At 38.8% G+C, this 20549-nt stretch overlaps 1 protein-coding gene across 1 annotated transcript in view; it reads right to left on the bottom strand.

Moving 5' to 3' along the window:
- LOC121905209 overlaps positions 1–20549 on the bottom strand; it is a 76009-nt gene that overhangs the window by 44659 nt on the left and 10801 nt on the right. The window contains exons 13-15 of the mRNA XM_042423294.1: positions 10147–10839; positions 9476–9913; positions 8294–8316 (exon numbers count right to left, since the gene is read on the bottom strand). Coding sequence (XP_042279228.1) covers positions 8294–8316; positions 9476–9913; positions 10147–10839 — 1154 coding nt within the window. The remainder of the gene's footprint in view (positions 1–8293; positions 8317–9475; positions 9914–10146; positions 10840–20549) is intronic.

Genomic DNA, 20549 nt, shown 5'->3' with positions numbered 1-20549 from the left:
GTCCTGGCAGATGATAAATGATTTGGGCTTCAGTTGGCAGTTGCCCTCTGTAGCTCTGTGTCCCATATGCAAATGCACATCAAACCAGACTTTGCTGACAACACCCTCAGGTGTGTTTGAATTCAGTACCTGAGAGTGCTTGATTTTCTGAGAGTCTGCCTCTGTTAATGCTTGGTGGTGGGATGTTTTGTTGTGTCCTTCTCAGCAAGGTTTTTTCACTAGTCCAACGAAAACATTGTTGCTAGTGATAAACTCAGTATTTTCAACAGACACCATAGGGTTCATCATCCTATCTGTCTCTTTCCACCACTCATCCAGGCTTAGTCCACCCAGTAAATCAAAATCATAATCAAGGACCGGAACTAATAATTGATTTATCTGCCTTTTTTCAATTCTTTCATTGTTTGGTCTGTAAAATACATCACAAATGCCCATCACAATTTCCTGGAGCCTGAGGTGACGTCTTCATATTCCTTCATTTTGTCTGTCCAACAGTCCAAAGCTCAAAGAGATTAAGTTTACTATACTAATGTAAGACAAGAAAAACACCTAATTCTCACATTTGAGAAGAATTAATTGATTAATTATCTATTAATCAACTTATTGTTTCAGCTCTATTTCAAACAAAAGCATAATTCAAACTTATTCAAATTTGCCTTTGGCTTCACAAGGTGGACAAGCTTCTATGTCAAAAATAAAGTACAGTAGAGAACAAATCATAGTAGAGCACAATAAATAGGCATAGAACTATCAGCCTTATTGGAACCAAAACAATTAGTGAGGTAATGAATTATTTGACCAACAGAATGCAATTTATTTTATCATTAATCATTTGAGTCATTTTATGCAAACATTTGCTTGTTCCAGCCTCTCCAGTGTCAGGATTGGCTGATTTTCTGTGTTTCATTTAATTTAAAACTTGTGCAGTGCCCTTTTAAAATGTGTCTGTTCAGAATGGGCTGATTGCTTTGCCTCTGGCTGCTACTTCAACGCATAGAAAAATGAATACAGTTGATGTGAGGTGTGAATGAGTATATACACCAACAAAATGAAAGAAACTGACATTCTATTATACATAGATGTTATAAATAACACGCTAAGTACTCTAATAGTAAATACTAGTGGTGTGCCCAAATACAAAACATTATTGGGCAAAGCACAAATAGTATTTTGTTTTTGTTTGTTTTTTTATGATATTTGTTCCATACAAATATTTTAAAAATTATTTGTTTTCGGGAAGAAAAAAAAACCCATGTCAAATACCAGCGTGCAGGTCAGTTACATTGCTATCTCAGTCTCTCTCCTCTCCTCCACTGTTACATCTATAAGCAGGTCTCAATGAGTGGAGTCACATCCACCTGCTACATGACGTACATTTCCTAATTTGGACATTACTCCCGGTGTTGGGGGTGTTCCCCAGAGATAAAGCTGAGCTACTTACACACACAAAGCGCTTCCAAGGGACTCTCCATAACCTGTTGTCCCCTTTCTCCTTTGCACAAAGTTAGGTTGTAAAAAATAGGCAATAAATGAAAAGTGCAAAGCAATAATTGCCTTTGAAGTTCCTCTTTATACATTACACACTGTGCTGTCTCTGTGTTATGGGTGTATAAATAGGTAGAGATCTGTCTGCAATGAGGTGATGAGTAAAGTTTTAGCTCAGTAGTCAGCGCAGTCATCTATGATCTGGGAGACTCCAGTTTGAGACGCGGTGTGGGGACCTCCTTCGCAAGGTAGTTTATTTATGAACACTTATTGTAACACTTTAATTTTCTAAAATTAAAAGCATAATAAAAAAACACAGGATTTTTAAGCCTCTTTCCACTTTTATTCAAATACAAATACAAATATAAATAATTTTGCTGCTCCAACAAATACAGATACAAATACAAATACTGAGCTCTCTGCACATCCCTAGTAAACACAGAATGTTCTCTGATTTCAAGTAAAATAAGGGCTGCATTTAAAAATAAAATAATGTGCATCCTAAAATAAAGTGGATCGATCATATTGGGCTTTTAGTCTGTAGTGGCACTTCACAATTGCCATGGTCTTGGAACATATGAGACAAACTGGTTTTGAACTGCCCATGGAAGTATTTTCTCAGTTTAGCACGTAACTACAGTTATTGTGTATTGGGCTCTGAGCACTTCCAAATCGCAGGTGACCTACGCTCAACAATATACCTGAACACCTTCTGTGTATTCACTTGCTGTTGATCTGCTAAACGTGCTGCTAACCCTATGCTTTCTTTCTAGACACAGAGTAAGAGTGTCCATTGTTGATTAAAAGCTCTGTTTTCGCTGTCTACTTTTCTCTCTTTAGAGCGCTTTTCTCTTACTCATGTTATGCCTCGTCTCTGCTCTCTCTGACATGCTGGAGTCAAAAGGCAGAGCCCTGAAGCTCTGCACTGCCTCTGCACAGAGTGGAGCACAATTTGAAGATGTAATCTTGGAAAGCTCTGATGGGCATTTTCTCTTATTATGTGACATTTCATAGACAAAATGATTAAGTGATTAATCAAGAAAATACTTGGCAGATTAATCTATGATGAAAACAGTTTGTTGCAGCCCCAAACCTGTATGCTGGTGAGTGAAGAATTCAATATCAATCTTGAGTTCAATAAAGTCATGTCATGTGAGAAATTAAACTTTTCATATATTTATGAATTGCAGGTCTGAAGTGCCTGAATTCAGGGCATTCAACTATAGCTGCACTGACATACTGATTTATAAAGGTTTAAGGAACAAATTTATCCAAGAGATAAGAGAAGCTAAATCTTGTTTTTACCTCAATATTTTGAATGAGGCAAAAGGCAACAGTAAATTGATCTGGAAAAAACATTGATAATATCACAAGGAGGGACCCAAAATTTTTAGGAGATTTTAAACTCAAAGTACAGGGAAAGTTAATTGAAGATCATCTTACTGTTGCTTCTGTCTCTAATAATTTCTTTCTTGAGTCTATATATGAGTTAGGGAAAAAAAAGGAATCTGGATATTGTTCCTATAGATGCTACGGGCCAAGTTTTCAAGCTGGTAGAGTCTAATGAGTTACAAGTAAACAAAATCATCAGCTCCTGGAAAAGCTCCAAAAGTAGAGATGCTTTCCACATTGATACCATGTTCACACACACAAACATATTTTAACTCCCCCTATTGCTAATTTAACTTGTCTTTTAAACACAGTTCCTTTCCTGATGACTGGAAATGTGCCATTGTCACGCTTATTTTTAAATCTGGAGACTGTCTTGAAACCAGTAACTACAGACTGATAAGTATACTGCCAGTACTCTCAAAGGTCGCTTAGAAAGTTGTCATTAAACAACTTTGGGTCACCAAAGTTAATCTTCATCCCATCGACACTGTGGATATCTGTACCAGATTTAATGGCAATTCATCCAGCAGTTGTTGAGAAATTTCAATCTGGACCAAAGTCATGCATCATGGTTGCGATTTGGTTTTACGTTTTCTTTTTCAACTGTTGCATAATCCACCATCAAGGTTTTGTTTAAAAAAAGGTGACAGTTGACTCTATAATATGGAAAATCTGTTACTGGATCTAAAGAAGAGTCCATGCTATTGTTTAGAAAAAATGTAACAGAGGAAATGAATTGTAAACAAATGCAAAAGAACTTTTTAAAAAGGAAAGTGTTAATAATCACACATCATAGTTGTTTGATGGAAAGAACAAGATCATTATAAATAACCCTTAAAGATGACAAAAAATGAATAGAATCAAATCACTATTGATGCAAAAGTTTTGCTCTTAATATTTGTTTTCCCCACAATTGTCACATTATGATGTTTCACAGATAAGGCTGTACTGAAAATAAGCACAGAGTAGCAGAAAAGTTTTGGTACCTTCATTTTTATTATGATTCTTACAGTTTATAGAATTTAAGAATAATACAATAGTATGGTGAGATTTAATTATTCAGTGTAACCAGTTTTTACAATTTTATGTCTCTGTGAATAAAAAAAAATCTTAAAAAAAAAAAATATCACAGTACAACACATCCGTGCATTGTTACTGTAACCAGCTTACTCCGGTGACTTGTCCCCTAAAGACAAAGACAAAAGGGAAAAACATGTCATTACTCCATATAGTTTATTGTGTCGAGACATCAGCCGCCCTGAGATCAGATTGTAATTCATACTCACAAATGATTGGTCCAATAGTCAGTGGCTTCATAGGAGCAGAGTTTGAAACGGAGCGATGTGTCCTCCTTGTGCAAGGCTGGGTGGTGGGAAAGGATGGAAAAAATAAAAGATACCATTAAAACACAGTGTTTAAGCAACACTAATTATGGATTGACAATGCTATTGATAAAGGGACATGTGTGACTCACTGGAACACAGGAGGAGCCCCTCTGGTCACACAGGCTGAGGCTGCAGTGAAGGAAAACGTCTCGGTATTCACCCTGGAGCAGGAAGAACAGGGCAGAGAAACGAGCCTTGGAGGATGAGCCGCTCTCAACCACTGACACCTGTCTGCAGTCAGTGGGACACCTGGCAGAGAGGATGAAACGGGTCATCAGTTCCATTTCACATCGCCGTACATTTAACTTTTTCCCCATTTCCACTATACTCCACAAAGCATCTGCTGAGGGACACATACTTGTTCTGGATGAGAGAGTATCGCACAGAATCATCGGGGTTTGATGAATGAGTAGCGTAGCAGTCCTCCAGAACAGCTGCAAAGCTTGGATCTCTCTCGTCCACAGAGACCCCCACGTACAATGGTGAGCCCACTGGCAGGACGACCTGACCTGCTGGATAAGTCTCTGTGAAGTTGGAGTTGCGGAACAGAGACATGGAGGCTCTGGCTTTGGTACCCGAGCCTGAAATGCCACCTGCCAATCTGTCAAAAAACATGCTTTTTGTTACGAAAACCAAGGCATTTCCCCAACAGGTGTCTATTATTAGTTTATATCAAATAATAGGCAGCACCATAAAAATGTTCTGTCATTAAGTGTCAGCTAGATAGCTTTTTGTATAACCATCACACAGGCTTGTTTAGGTACATCCTTGCTGAGTTGTCTGAAGATTCTGTGTTTTTGTGTTTTGAGTTTTTGTGCTGTTCAGTTCAATTCTTATTAGGGATGTGCATAGAGCCCAGTATTTGTATTTGTATCTATATTTGTTGAGGCAGCAAAATGATTTATTTTTGTATTGGTATTCGATTAAAAGTGGAAAACATTTTTTTTGTTTTATTACACTTTTAATTAGAATATTAAATTGTTAAAATAAGTGTTTATGAATAATCTATTTTACGAAGGAGGTCCCCACACCGGGTCTTGAACTTGAGTATCCCAGATTATAGATGACTGCACTGACTACTGAGCTAAAACCAAGTACATTACCATTGTGCAGACGGACCTCTATTTATTTATACACCCATAACACAGAGACAGCACACTGTATAACGTGTAAGGAGGAACTTCAAAGGCGATTATTGCTTTGCACTTTTCATTTATTGCCTATTTTTTGCAACCTAACTTTGTGGAATGGAGAAGGGGGACAACAGGTTATGGGGAGTCCCTTGAGAGCACTTTGCTTGGGTCAGTGACTCAGCTTTATCTCTGGGGAATACCCCCAACTCTGGGAGTGATGTTCAAATTAGGAAATGTGCGTCATGTAGCAGGTGGATGTGATTACCCTTGTTGAGACCTGCTTATAGATGTAACAGCAGAGCAGTTTTTAAAAAATATTTGTACAAAATAAATGTTCATAAAAAAAAACACTATTTGTGCTTTGCTGAATAACGTATTTGGATTCGGGCACACCCCTAATTCTTATACTAAAACAGAAATTGCTTCTCCCTTCAAAAAAAGGAAAAACATTATACAGTCCACCATACTATCTATAATGGATTATTGTGATATCATGTATGTTCATGATGCCGTTACATGGTCTGATTGTTCTGTGAGTGACTGTCTCATTTTGTAATCTTATATATAAAATTGGTTTCAAAAGAAACTAAGAAATCTTGATCATACTTTTATGATTCTGTGTATCACAACTTGCAACACTGCTGTTCAGCATGATAGCCCTACAAGTCATTTCAAAAATATAACTATAATAGATACTATAATAGATTTTATAGACTCCCTGTGGTAGTATTAGAAAAGATATTGTGGCAGACAGCAATGTACGTTTACACTATAATGACTAGTTAAAAGCAACATAGATATAGACAAGACCAACTTTCATCAGGTTTCCCTTAATTTTTATGATGTGATGTCAAAATAAATTATAAGTGTAAATGGTGAACAATGCCATAGTCCCCTTCAATAAAAGGTTACTCACGCCAGGAACGGTCTGATAGCCACATTCAGGCTGGTGTCTGTGTCCAGGGGATAGGCGCAGGAGAAGGGAAGACTCACAGGAAGGATGAAGGACATGTTGTTCATTGGATAGATGAATAAACTGTTGGAGTAGATGGCATGTGTGTGGTTGGTCTGAAAGACAAGATGATTAAATTATCAGTCAGTTGAATGATTATGTCAGCTTGAGAGGGTGTGTTATTAGCAGCAACAGTGCTCGGTCAAGCAGTTAAAAAAATGTCCTTTAGGTGGAGGACCTGGGTTCAAGATACTGTAAAATAATGAATATTTAGTCCCTGTCACTTCCTGTTGACCTGACCTCCCTGCAGAAGAGTAAGTGAAAACATTTTCAATATGTGACAAATAACCCAGTCTCAATTATAGTGACAATAATTGGATGGACTAACATACAGGCAGCACATACAGTACATATTCAGTACCATTATTTCACCATGTATGTCTCATACACCAGTGAAGCCAGCAACTTTCATTATTTATTATCTGGTCTGTCAGAAATAACATGCTTGATGTCTCAAAATGTTCCCCAACTAAATCAAAAATCATTCTCTTTTGTCCTCCAAAGTCTGCCCCAATTTCACAAAAACATCTTGGCTCCCTGTCTACAAATGTCAACCCTGCAGCCAGAGACACAGAAACTTCTCCATAAGCAAACTGCTGGGGAGGTTTCAGAATTGCCCAGGGTGAGAAGCCCCAACTGATGACAGATGTCACCAGGAGCAAGGCTCTGACTGTTGTTTGTGCGAATGCATGAACAGCAGTTCAGAGTATCCGACATTCTTGATGTTTCTGGGTGGGGTCCTGCCTGGTGAACAGGGAATATCTGGTGGAGGCCCCTGTCTGCAGGATCTTCGTCTTCCACCTCCACCGGAATTTCTCCTGCATCAGAGTTGTTGGAAAGCGCTGTATAAATACTGTATAATAAAGATTATTATTATTATCATTTGTATTATCATGATTATGTCCAGTATGTGTATTTCACAGTGCAGTTTCTGTATGTGGCAAAGTCTGCAAAACCCACAAACCTTGAGAAGTGAGCAAGGTGTGCAGGACATAGGCTTATAACTGGTGAGATGTCAGGAGGTGCCCGGCCTGGTGTCACCCCACAGTGGCCAGAACCGTCATGCACTGCACGCTCGACCCAAAGGCAGAACATCTGAACATCAGTGGGTCAAGTGGTCAGCAGTCAGCAGTGATGTAGATCAGAAATGCCACTTAGTGGCAACCATCACTGTCAGCATTGCTGCTGAGAGGTTTGGCATTATGAAGCAGTGGGTGACAAAACTGGGGCAAAACTGGTAGGAGACGAGAATAAGCCATCTACAATAAGACAGGAGCTGAAATCTCTAAGGAGGGAACGGCAAGGAAGCAAGGGGGGAGAATAAGGCCGTCTTAGCAGATCTTTGTAGCATCATGAAGAAGAAGATCATCATCCTCCGCAGTGCACAGTGGCACAGAGGAAGGGGCAAAGAGAGAGCCAGGAACCAAGAAACTGCTTGGGCAGAAGTGAAGTGGCCATTTTCCTTGCTCCAAAGAGGAGATTGACTGGTACCTCAACAACACCTATAGAAATACAGAGCGGGACCAAAAATAGAGCTAGGAGACTGTTTGGCTTTGATGTCACCAACTAACCCAACAGCGAGGTCAACACCAATGAGACAACCTTGAACAAGATCCAGATGGTCAGCAGAGCTTCTAGAATAACCTTGTGGAATGCCTCACAAGGTCTCCAAGAGGTGCCCCAGGTCTTGCAATGATGGAGGATTCCTCAAGGTGATTTGAAAGAGAAGAAGGTAGCCCAGCAGTGGAGATTTGCTGAGAATCTCTGCAAATGAGGAGAATAAAAGCAACACTGAGCAGTTCAGGGCCATCTCACTTGTCAGGGTTGAAGGCAAGATCTTCTTCAGTATCATTGCTCAATGCCTGATGACACCCTCAAGGACACACCTGCATTGGATAGGTTTCACTAACTAGTCCTCAATGCAGAGCCTTCAAAATCCTTCAAAATAAAAGGGCTGCATAGTAAGAGAATCATCAGGAACATCATTAGTGCCACAACAAGGCATCAAGATGGCTCTGAATCAAGACCTATGAGCCACACATGCTACTTGGACACATGGTGATCAACCCTGATTTGATTGCCTGGGTGATGGTGTCTGGTATTGAAAAATCTGTTGAAAAGACCCATGTTGAAAAGATACATATGGACTATGTGTCCATAAGCATCACAAGATGTGTAAAATGAACAACTGCAGAAATTCACACTACAAAAACATGTTAAGTAACTGTATCTTCTTCATGTTGCAATGACTCAACACACTTTTGCATTAGTTCACCTTCTGCTTCATCTCCAATCTAGCTAATGTTAATTTGGGATTTCACTTCTAAATTGTGATGACCATAGTAGCTAGCACTATGCTAGCTGTCTGGCTTTAACCCTGAACAACATATACATAACACAGCAGAGAGTATGATGACATGTTGTCCGTTTTTATACACTTGCACTTAGGTTTACAGGAAAAAACTAACAAATAAACAAACAAACAAACAAACAAAAAAGATTAAGTCTTTACCATCAGTGCATTTCCACAGGCTCCTGCCTGGGCCTCCACTTCGTACCACACTACATCATTATGCACTCTGACCCAGGAGCAGTTGTGGGCTGCCAGGTTGCCAGAGAATGGGTTCAAACCAGAGGATGTCATGCTAGCCAAATCCAGGCCTACTTGTAGTTTATCACGGCCACAAATAAGTTGAGAAGGCTGGAGTGGAGGACGCTGGACTAAAGACAAAGATATAAGGTTACCAAATCATCCACACACTGTCCCCCACTGTCCTTCGTGGTAGACCTCCACTCTGCCAGAACAGCGGTTGTCAGAGTTGACCAGCCTCACTGGTGAACCAGCTAACAGAAAAGCATACAACATAATAGTGTTGAAAGATGGACTTCATGAAAACAATGATATCTGTGAGAAACCAAAAATAGAATAAATAAAATAAAAGTGAAGTGTAAATCACATATATCATATTTCTGTAACAGATGGTGACTAAAATCCTAAATATAATACCACAGACAGGCTGTTGCACAGCGAGATTTCATTGACTTTAGCTGCTCAAGTTTGTGTTTACCTTCACAGACCACACCAGCATCCTCATGGTGACCACAGTTGTGAGATCCAATCCCTTGGTGTCTGCACTCGCTGAGCTCTGATTCGTTGCCTGTGCACATGACATCATCCAACCAAATAGGCCCTTCGCCCTGTCCAAAGCGTGCACTTTGTGGTGCTGACAGGACCCTGCCACAGCCCAACTGTCTGCACACCACTTGAGCATCAGTCAGGTCCCAGGCATCGTCACACACTGTGCCCCACTGTCCTCGGTGGAAGATCTCTACTCTACCAGAGCAAGAACTGTTTCCATCAGCCAGGCGGACCTGCCCCTCAACTGCTGGACTGTTACCTGCTGTTGTTACGTCCGTGATGTCAGATGTCACCTGAGCAATGGTGGAGCTTTGTGGTCTTGGATCAGGTGTGGTTGAAGCAACTGCAGGTTCTGTTCTGTTAACCTCTGTTAACAACAGAGAACGATGAAAAAAATGTTCATAAATGGTTAATTTAAGAACAAGTGGTGTCTTCATAAGACATTAAATCCATGGATTAGGTGAGCAAATTTAATTTTTTGTATCACTGTAAAGATGTTTCAAATAGAACAATACCTGTGCAGTATGCAAGATAGCATGCAGATGGCTTCACAAGTTTGTAGACATAATAGTTTTCATAACAGAGCTTGACATGTATGACGTATGAGCCAAAAGTGCAGCAGCTGCCTCTCCAGGCAGCACACACACTGCGATTTACAATTTCCTTTGACTGTGTGGGATGAGGTTCTGTTATCCACAGAGGAGCATGGGTTCCACATCTTTGGAATATTCCTCTCTGGAATATGAGCATTGGTTTGCCCCAGGAACAGGCGATACCAGCCTTGCCAGTTAACATCTTGGTCACAGTGTAGGATCTGATTCATTGTATTATTAGTTGAACGCCACTCATCATCCAGTACAGTGTAATGGTCACAGGGGTCGGCACAACCATGCCCATTATTTCCAATGCAGTCCATGCCTATAGGACAAACATTATCTCCACAGTTGAACTGGACAGACTGGGAAGAGGGGCCTGATCTGGTGCTGGAGGAAGGCTCCATGCATTCAAAGGAGCCTGGTGTGTTTTGGCAAACCTGAGGTGGAGCACAGGGCGAGTCTGGGAGGGAGCACTCGTCAGTGTCCACACAGCCACTGTCTGGCGACCAGTGATAACCTTGGCTACAGCAAGAAGAGTCACTGCAGAGTTTTGTGCTGTAACAGGTGAGACCATCGCCTACATAACCATCTTTACAGACACAAGAGAGCGCCTGACTGGCAAAGGTGTCGCCTCTTCCTCGTGACTCCTGGCAGGTGGCTTCATCATGACACAAATCACAACTGGAGACAAGTGTCCCTGTGAAAAGCAGAGAGATAGTGTGATGCAGGCTGTTACTTATTTTCAGCAGCTTTTCTGAATGAAACAGTGAAAGTAAAGCTATTACATTCAAGCGACATAAATACTTTTTAATTAGGCAGTCTATGAGTAAAGTCACACTGATTTATGAAGGACTTTTCAAATCTCCTCAGAGTAATATCTGTAGGAATAAATTGAAGCTAAGAGTATGATTGCCAGCTTTTACATCTGGATTAGATATCCGTATTTTAACAATATTATTATCGCATTACTATGTTCTTATATACTGGATGTGAGGTTTCAAGGGGTCTTGAAATATGGCACCTGTCTCATGGTGGATTATTATTACAAAGGCATATTAAGCAACAAAGCATAGTATGTGTGAAATTATGTTGCATTATGTAAATCATCTAGAATGTTCCAATTGAGGACTGTCATAAAAAAAGGCATCTCAGATGTTGATATCTATGTCAGTGTAAGAATGTGACATTGATAGTGTCAAATGTTATCTATGTGTCATAATGTGTAACCCAAGATGATGAAACGTCAGATGGTTTACCTGAAGTGCTTCCTGTAATAATCTGCAAAATTAGGATCAACAATAAACCCCCAGGCACCCCCATTCTGGACAACATCCAGGACACAAACCTGTTAAAAAAGACAACAAAGATGTCTTAATAAACCCCAGAAAACTGCACAATATGCCGACTTAGTGAAATGGCAAATTCAACACAAATGGACAATCTTAAATCTATATTTCCAAACTGCTGCTGTGCATAAAATTCATTACTTTGCCAGTGTTTGAACATACCTTGGAGAGACTGTGTGGGAATCCAGGAAAAAGTTGAAAGTGTAAATCTCTCAGTGAGTGAGACTGTTAGAATTTATAGGCCTGTGTTAGTGCTCAAAGAACCATACCTACCACTCATTGGTGAAGCACTTCAATGGGTCATTGACAGCACTGATTCATATCTCATCAAAACAGTTACTTATTAATCAAAAATTATATAATAACTTACATTCATTGCCTTCTGAAATAACTGGCACACAAACAAAGTCTTTAGTCAATATATTTTATGCTACTACAATCAGTCTCAGGTCAGTGTTGAAAGACAATAGAGACCTTTTGATCTTCAAAAGTTTGCACATTACAGTGTTAATGTATCTACGGAGTGGCCCATTTATAATCACCTTTTGTCAACAGCAGTGACTGAAATGCCAGAAAGTACAATGAGTTTATGAGCATGAAAGTTTATCCCTCTAGTCTTCATTTACAGTTTTACACATTTTAACTAACTGTCACTGGCATCCATTTCCAGAAATTGGAGGAGGACCATGAATTTAGATTATTTTGTTCAAGTTCAAGGAAGAAGTACGTACATGCAATTATAAACAGGTTTAAAAAAAACATTAACCATGTGATGATCCCCTTGATGTCATTGATATCATGTATTACTTTGCATTTTACACCATGTTATATTTCATTATATATTTAACAGTCTGGCTTTGAAAAGGTTTGTTTTTTATGAATCAAACAGGTTTCTTTGAAACTATAGAAGCAACTTGGTTTAAATACATACTGCAGGGAACAAACATGGAAAACAACAGTGTACTAGACAGTTTTCCCCATGTATATTATAATACATTTATTGTGTTTTATATTGTTTTTTGTTTATTATTATTTTTATATTATTATAATACTGATGTCACTTATCATTTTTTACTGGAGTCATTGTGCCCCTTCCAATGAATTATGTCATACTATTATATTTCAAAACTCACTTCCTTCTCATATTTTATCATCCAAGGTAAATGGTTGACTCAGTGCTTTGTTCCAATACAAGAGCAGTGTGCTATTACGATTTTTACAACAATTTATGCTGATAAGAGTCTGTATGCACCAGTGTGCCTATTACTGAAAGTATTCTACAAAGCATTTTCTGCACTTTTCTTGAAGTGTTTGGTATCATTCAAAAAGAAAACCTCACTCAAATACAACTTTCAGCCATACAGGCCATAACATTATTAAGAAAGAATGTTTATGTACATCTCAGGAAGTATTTGAGTACATTTGCACATCACTTATAACATGTCAGATAATCACAGCCAAAAGTAAAGAACACAATACATAACAACACATAGTGACAGAGAGACATTTTTTACATTTGTCATGAATAGATATGTTTTATGATGGCATCATGTTTTAATTACAAATTTCAAACCATTTGCCCTGAAAAAAACATCCTTATATAATAATAACAATAATAACTTTATTTATATAGCACCTTTTAAAAACAGAGTTTACAAAATGCTTTGACAGACAAAGCAAAAGCAGTACAATGCAAAGCAAAGACATGAAACAGAAAACAATAACAGATCTGACATTAAAAAGATGGCTGCTAAAGGCAAAGAAAGACAATAAAGAGATGATAAAAAGTTTAAAAGAAAGATGAAAAGTTTAAAAAAGTTTAAAAGAAAGATGATCAAACAATCAATGAACATTACATAAAAGCAAGTCTGTAAAAATGGGTTTTAAGAAGTGATTTAAAAGAAGTTACTGATTCTGCGAGCCTTATCTCCTCAGGCAGGTCGTTCCAAAGTCGAGGGGCCCTGACGGAAAAAGCACAGTCACCTTTAGATTTAAGCCTCGACTTTGGAACAGCCAGAAGGGCCCCACCTGAGGATCTAGGGCTGCAGGCTGGCTCGTACGGGGTCAGCATATCTGTTATGTAGCTTGGAGCCAGACCCAGACGTGCTTTAAAAGTGATCAGTAAAATCTTAAAATCAATTCTAAAATGAACAGGGAGCCAATGGAGAGAAGCCAGGATTGGGGTGATGTGATGTTGTCTGTTAAAACCAGTAAGTAGCTGCTGCGTTCTGAACTAGTTGGAGGTGGAACAGGGATTTTTGTGTAATACCGGAAAGGAGGGAGTTGCAGTAATCTAGTGTAGAGAAAATGAAAGCATGGATGATTTTTTCAAGGTCTGAATGGTGGAGTGTTGGCTTAATTCTGGAAATGGTTCTGATTTGGAGGTTTAAAACTTAGACCTGAATCGGACAGCACTCCGAGATTTCTGGCAGTGGGCTTCATGTAGGTGGATAGGGGACCAAGACTGATGGGGTTATTTGGATTAGGGAGACTGAACAGTATGACTTCTGTTTTTGAATTGTTGAGTTGAAGGAAATTTTGTGCCATCCAACAGTTGACTTTGCTGAGACAATCTACAGCAGCAGCTAGGCTTCTTGGGTCACCGGGTCTCAGGGGAAGGTATATCTGTGTGTCGTCTGCATAGCAATGAAAAGAAACTTTGTGTTGTTGAATGATTTGGCCAAGTGGAAGCATATAGATAGAAAATAAAATTGGACCTAAAATCGAACTTTGCGATACACCACTGGTAATGTGGGCAGTGGAAGAAGTGAAATTACCAATGGTGACTGAGAAGGTTCTTTCTAAAAGGTATGAATAAAACCAATCAAGTGCAGTGTCCTTGATGCCCACCCAGGTTTTAAGATGGTCAATTAAAATAGTGTGGTCTACTGTGTCAAAAGCTGTACTTAAATCTAAAAGAATTAAAATTGCTCTCTTCCCCCTGTCAGCTGCTAAAAGGAGGTCATTAGTTACCTTGAGGAGGGCAGTTTCTGTGCTATGTAAAGCTCTAAAACCAGACTGAAATTTCTCAAAGATATTGTTTTGACACATAAATGCTAAAAGTTGGGTTGAAACAACCTTTTCTAAAACTTTGCTTAAAAAGGGAAGTTTAGAAATTGGTCTTAAATTATTTAAAAACAGAGGGATTGAGGTTAGATTTCTTCAAAAGAGGTTGCACAACAGCATGTTTAAAAATAGAAGGAAAAAAATCAATTTTTGGGGGAACTGTTGATAATCGATAAAATACTGGTGCCAACTGTGTCAATAACTTCTTTGAGAAATTTTGTGGGGATAGACTACAAGACTGCACGTGGTGGGCTTCATATGGGCTATGATATCAGATAAAATTGACAGTGATATATAAGGATTAAAATGACTAAAATGACAATTAATGTCCCTGCTGGTATGTAAAACAACGGCTGGGGGGGGGGGGGGGGGGGGGGGGGGGGGGGGTTTGTTGCCTTATTTCCATGACCTTATCACTAAAAAAATTAAAAAATTTCTCACACGTTTCTTGTGATGCATCAATAAAATGACAAGGGGAGGGAGTTGAGCAATTATGTCAGCTTGAGAGGCTGTGCTTTTAAAAGCAGCAGTGCTTGGTCAAGCGGTTAGAAAATTGTCCTTCAGATGGAGGACCTGGGTTCAAGATACTGTAAGATAATGAATATCCCTGCCAGTCCTGTTGACCTGACCTTTCTGCAGAAGAGTAAGGGAAAACATTTTCAATATGGGGACCAGTAACTTAGTCTTAATTACAGTAACAATGATTGGATGGACTAACATACAGGCAGCACATAGAGTACATATTCAGTACCATCGTTTCGCCATTTATGTATGGGACACCATTTATGTCCCATACACCAGTGAAGGAGTCAACTTTTATTATTTATTATCTGGTCTGTCAGAAATAACACGATTGATGTCCCAAAACATTCCCCAGCTAAATCAAAAATCATTATTTTTTGTCCTTCAAAGTCCACCCCAATTTTACAAAGACATCTTGGCTCCCTGTCTACAAATGTCAACCCTGCAGCCAGAAACAAAAAAACCTCTCCAGTACCAAATTCCTGGAGAGGGGCTGGACTCTTCTTTTTCAGAATTGCCCAGGGTGAGACCCCCCAGCTAAGCGCTACTGTATTGGAGTTCTCCCGGTGGAGTGAGAGGGTTGCCTCCTTGCGACTACATGTCACTGGGAGAAAGGCTCTGATTGTTGTTTATGGGAACATACCAAACAACAATTCAGAGTATCCGGCTTGCTTGATGTTTCTGGATGGGGTCCTGCCTGGTGACTCCATAGTTCTGCTTGGGGACTTCAACCCTCATGCGGACAACAATGAATAAACCTGGGCTGGGGATTTGGAGGAACGGCTGGCCTGATTTAAAACCAAAGAGGTGCTTTGTTATTGGACTTCTCTGTTAGTCATGCATCGGCTATAATGAATACAATGTTTGAGCATGAGGTGGTTCATAAGTGCAAAAGTCCAAAACACCTTAAGCCAAAGATTGATGATTGATTTTTTAGTTGTATCATGAGATCTGTTGCCATAAGTCTTGTACACTCAGGTGAAAGAGAAGCAGAGCTGTCAACTGATCAGCGCCTGTTGGTGAGTTGGATCAGGTGCCAGACAGACCTCGTAGACCAAACGTATAGTAAGGGTGAACTGGGAATATCTGACCCTGTCTGCAGGGTCTTTGGCTACCAACTCTCCTGCATCAGAGTTTTTGGAAAGTGCTGTATAAATACAGTATAATAAAGATTATTATTATTATTGTTATTATTATTAGGAGGTGCCCGGCCTGGTGTCACCCCACAGTGGCCAGAACCGCCATGCACTGCTCAACCCAAAGGCAGAACATCTGAACATCAGTGGGTCAAGTGACCAGCAGCTAATAAGAAGACAGAACGGTTCCAGTTTGATGTGGAGGTGGAGTGAATCCTTGAAACCACAGTCAGCAGTGGTGTAGATCAGTCATTGACAGCACTGATTCATCTCATCAAAACAGTTATTTATTAATCAAAAATTATATAATAACTTACATTTATTGCCTTCTGAAATAACTGGCACACAAACAAAGTCTTTAGTCAATATATTTTATGCTACAACAATCAGTCTCAGGTCAGTGTTGAAAGACAATAGAGACCTTTCGATCTTCAAAAGTTTGCACACTACAGTGTTAATGTATCTACGGAGTGGCCCATTTATAATCACCTTTTGTCAACAGCAGTGACTGAAATGCCAGAAAGTACAATGAGTTCATGAGCATGAAAGTTTATCCCTCTAGTCTTCATTTACAGTCTTACACATTTTAACTAACTGTCACTGGCATCCATTTCCAGAAATCGGAGGAGGACCATGAATTTAGATTATTTTGTTCAAGTTCAAGGAAGAAGTACGTACATGCAATTATAAACAGGTTTAAAAAAAACATTAACCATGTGATGATCCCCTTGATGTCATTGATATCATGTATTACTTTGCATTTTACACCATGTTATATTTCATTATATATTTAACAGTCTGGCTTTGAAAAGGTTTGTTTTTTATGAATCAAACAGGTTTCTTTGAAACTATAGAAGCAACTTGGTTTAAATACGTACTGCAGGGAACAAACATGGAAAACAACAGTGTACTAAACAGTTTTGAGTCATTGTGCCCCTTCCTGAGAATTATGTCATACTATTATATTTCAAAACTCACTTCCTCCTCATATTTCATCATCCAAGGTAAATGGTTTACTCAGTGCTTTGTTCCATTACAAGAGGAGTGTGCTATTACGATTTTTACAACAATTTATGCTGATAAGAGTCTGTATGCACCAGTGTGCCTATTACTGAAAGTATTCTACAAAACACGTTTTCTGCAATTTTCTTGAAGCGTTTGGCATCACTCAAAAAGAAAACCTTACTTGTTATGCTTATTTTCATGTGTATATGTAAATGTTTATTGTTTTTTTGTTGCTGTCATTTCCCCCTCCCTGTCTCATTGCATGTGACAGCAGAAGCAAATACACACACACACACACACACACACACACACACACACACGCCACTCAAAACAAGCATTTACCAGGATGTATTTCACCAATAATCCTGAATCATGGCTCCACTTAAATTAATTAAAATTAATTAATGAAAACTGGAATATACGTAGGATTGGCTCCTAAATTAAAAGGAATAAAATATTTATTCACTTAAATCAACTAAATCCAGATATCTGCCTACTTCAAGAAACCCATATGTAAAACTCTAATGACCACACATTAAAATCAATTAAGTCATTTAATTCACAAGAGAATCCCATTAACTCATATCGCATATCTTAAATACATCAATCAATAACACCAGTCTGACCATAGCAAATATCTACAAACCCAACACAGATGACCCCCTCCCGTCTTTCATAGATTCTTCACATCATTATGTAATTTCACAGACTCCAAAATTATCATTGGAGGTGATTTTAACACAGTTCTCAACCCAGCAATAGTCTGAGCAGGAATAGCAAGCAGGAAATGGAAATCCACAGAGGCAATAAAACAGTATATGGAGGAGTTTGGACTTGACGACAGTTGTCAACTAAATAATCCAACGGCAAAAGAATTTTCATATTTCTCACCACTACATCATTGTTCTCTCGTGTCGACTTTTTCCTAACTAATGAATCGATCATACAGGACATAACTGATACTCAATCCCTTCAATTATAATAAGTGATCATGCTCCTATCTCATTACATCTACACAGTAAACAATTCCATAAACAACCCTCCAGATGGCGCTTCAGTATCTCTTTGCTTAAAGACCCAGACTTTGACAGGTTTTTAAGCAATGAGTGGGCATCCTTCACTGAAATAACTCCAAATAACTCAGCAACCTGGGAAACTGCAAAAACAGTAATCTGGGGGAAAATAATCTAATAATCATTTTACAAAAGAAAACAGAAACAGCACATAAAAATAATTTAGAACTAAAAATCAAAGAATTAGAAAATATTCATGCCAAAACTCCCACAGCAGAAAACCTCAACAGGTTTAGGAAATATAAATTAGGTATGCATAACAATAAAAAACAGTATTTAATACAACAACTTAAACATGAGCATTTTAAATATAATAATAAATCTGGAAAACAGACTGCCCTACACCTTCCCTTATACACACAGTCCATATCAAACTAACATTTGAATCTTTCTTTTCTGCTGTGTTTTGTCTTGTTGCGCAAATCCTGTCATATCATCTATTGTATTACGTTTTGTTTTGTCTTTTATCACCTGTTGTGTCTCATCTCACTAAATAAAAAAAGAAAAAAAAGAAAAAGAAAAACGAAAACCTTACTCAAATACAACTTTCAGCCACACAGGCTGTAACATTGTTAAGAAAGCACATATTTGTATACTTCTCAGGAAGTTTTTGAATACATTTGTACATCACTTAAAATGTATCAGATAATCAAAGCCAAAGCTCTGCTCTGATCTGCTTGAGTAGTGCAGTTTGGTGAGAATGTTGTCCATGAATCAGTACCAGGTGTCAGGTGTAAAGCTGGGTAGAAACTGTTGTCAAGGCAACCTTTTAAAAAATATTCCCTGTACAAATTAGATACAATAAAAGAGATCGGTGACCCAACGATTGTTCCCTTAGTTTATTTGTAGCAATTCTCTGTTGTTGAAATGTATTATTAATGTTTCACCAAGAGCTATGAAGACTCCTAAATTAAATCAGAATGCTATAAAAAATATAATTTTGTCCTGTTAAACAAACATACAGATGTATTTTCTGTGCTTTTAACTGACATCAACTTTGACAACCTTGCTTGAGGAGAGAGTGCGCTGTGTGAACATTAAGATATAAAGAGTGACACTTTTCAATGTTGGACTAAGGCTGCACATCAATGTACCATACGTTTAGATAATGTATTTATATTTTTAAAAATGTTAAATGTGCATTAGAGATGAATACATTTTCTCAAGCTTGATGTACAAAACTGATAGGAGCCCTGAAGAAATTATAAGTGAACTGTGAACTAAGATTATTCTGTCCAAGGAAGGACGTGCAATTATAAACAGATTTCAAAAATGTTCAACCATGTGATGATCTCCTTGATGTCATTGATATATATTACTGTGCATTTTACACCGTTTTATGTTACATTATGTATTTAACAGTCTGTCTTTGATTATATAAAATCAAATCTCAAGATTCTCCTACCGGCTTCATGCGGTTGTCAACACATGATAATATGTAACACTTAAGATCATAATGCCTGTCTGTGTTCACTGTGTTCAAAGATGGTCTCTGGTGTCAGATGTGAACGTCCTCCTTGATCTTTCTGTGGCCGTCCACTGACTACTGATCGATGACTTTGTCCTCTTTCCACTTGATTGGTCAACCGGTTTTGTTGTGGTGATCACATGCTGATGCTGTCCGTTTCTGACGTTCAGATCTTAAGGCCCCTGAAAACCTGGTTACAAATCAGATGTATTTCTTAATATGCATGACCTAATTAGTAAGAATTCAAGTTCAAGTGTTGATAATATAATGAGTATGTTTGTGTATTTGACAGTGTAGGTGGCAAGGTTTGCAAAACCCAAAAACCTCTAGGGGTGAGCGAGGTGTGCAGGACATAGGCTTATAACTGGTGAGATGTCAGGAGGTGCCCGGCCTGGTGTCATCCCACAGTGGCCAGAACCGCCATGCACTGCACGCTCAACCCAAAGGCAGAACATCTGAACATCAGTGGGTCAAGTGACCAGAAGCTAATAAGAAGACAGAATGGTTCCAGTTTGATGTGAAGGTGGAGTGAATTCTTGAAGCCACAGTCAGCAGTGATGTAGATCAGAAGTGCCACTTAATGGCAACCATCACTGTCAGCATTGCTGCTGAGAGGTTTGGCATTATGAAGCAGTGGGTGACAAGAAGCCTCGTGGGGCAAAATTGGCAGGAGACAAGAATACGCCACCTACAATAAGCCGAGAGCTGAAATCTCTAAGGAGGGAGCAGCAAGGAAGCAAGGGGGGAGAATAAGGCTGCCTTAAAAGATCTTTGTAACATCATGAAGAAGA

The sequence above is a fragment of the Thunnus maccoyii genome, chromosome 2 (genome assembly GCF_910596095.1).
Source record: "Thunnus maccoyii chromosome 2, fThuMac1.1, whole genome shotgun sequence".
NCBI lineage: Eukaryota > Metazoa > Chordata > Actinopteri > Scombriformes > Scombridae > Thunnus > Thunnus maccoyii.
The sequence above is the reverse complement of the archived record's forward strand: the minus strand, read 5'-3'. Positions and strand labels throughout refer to the sequence as shown.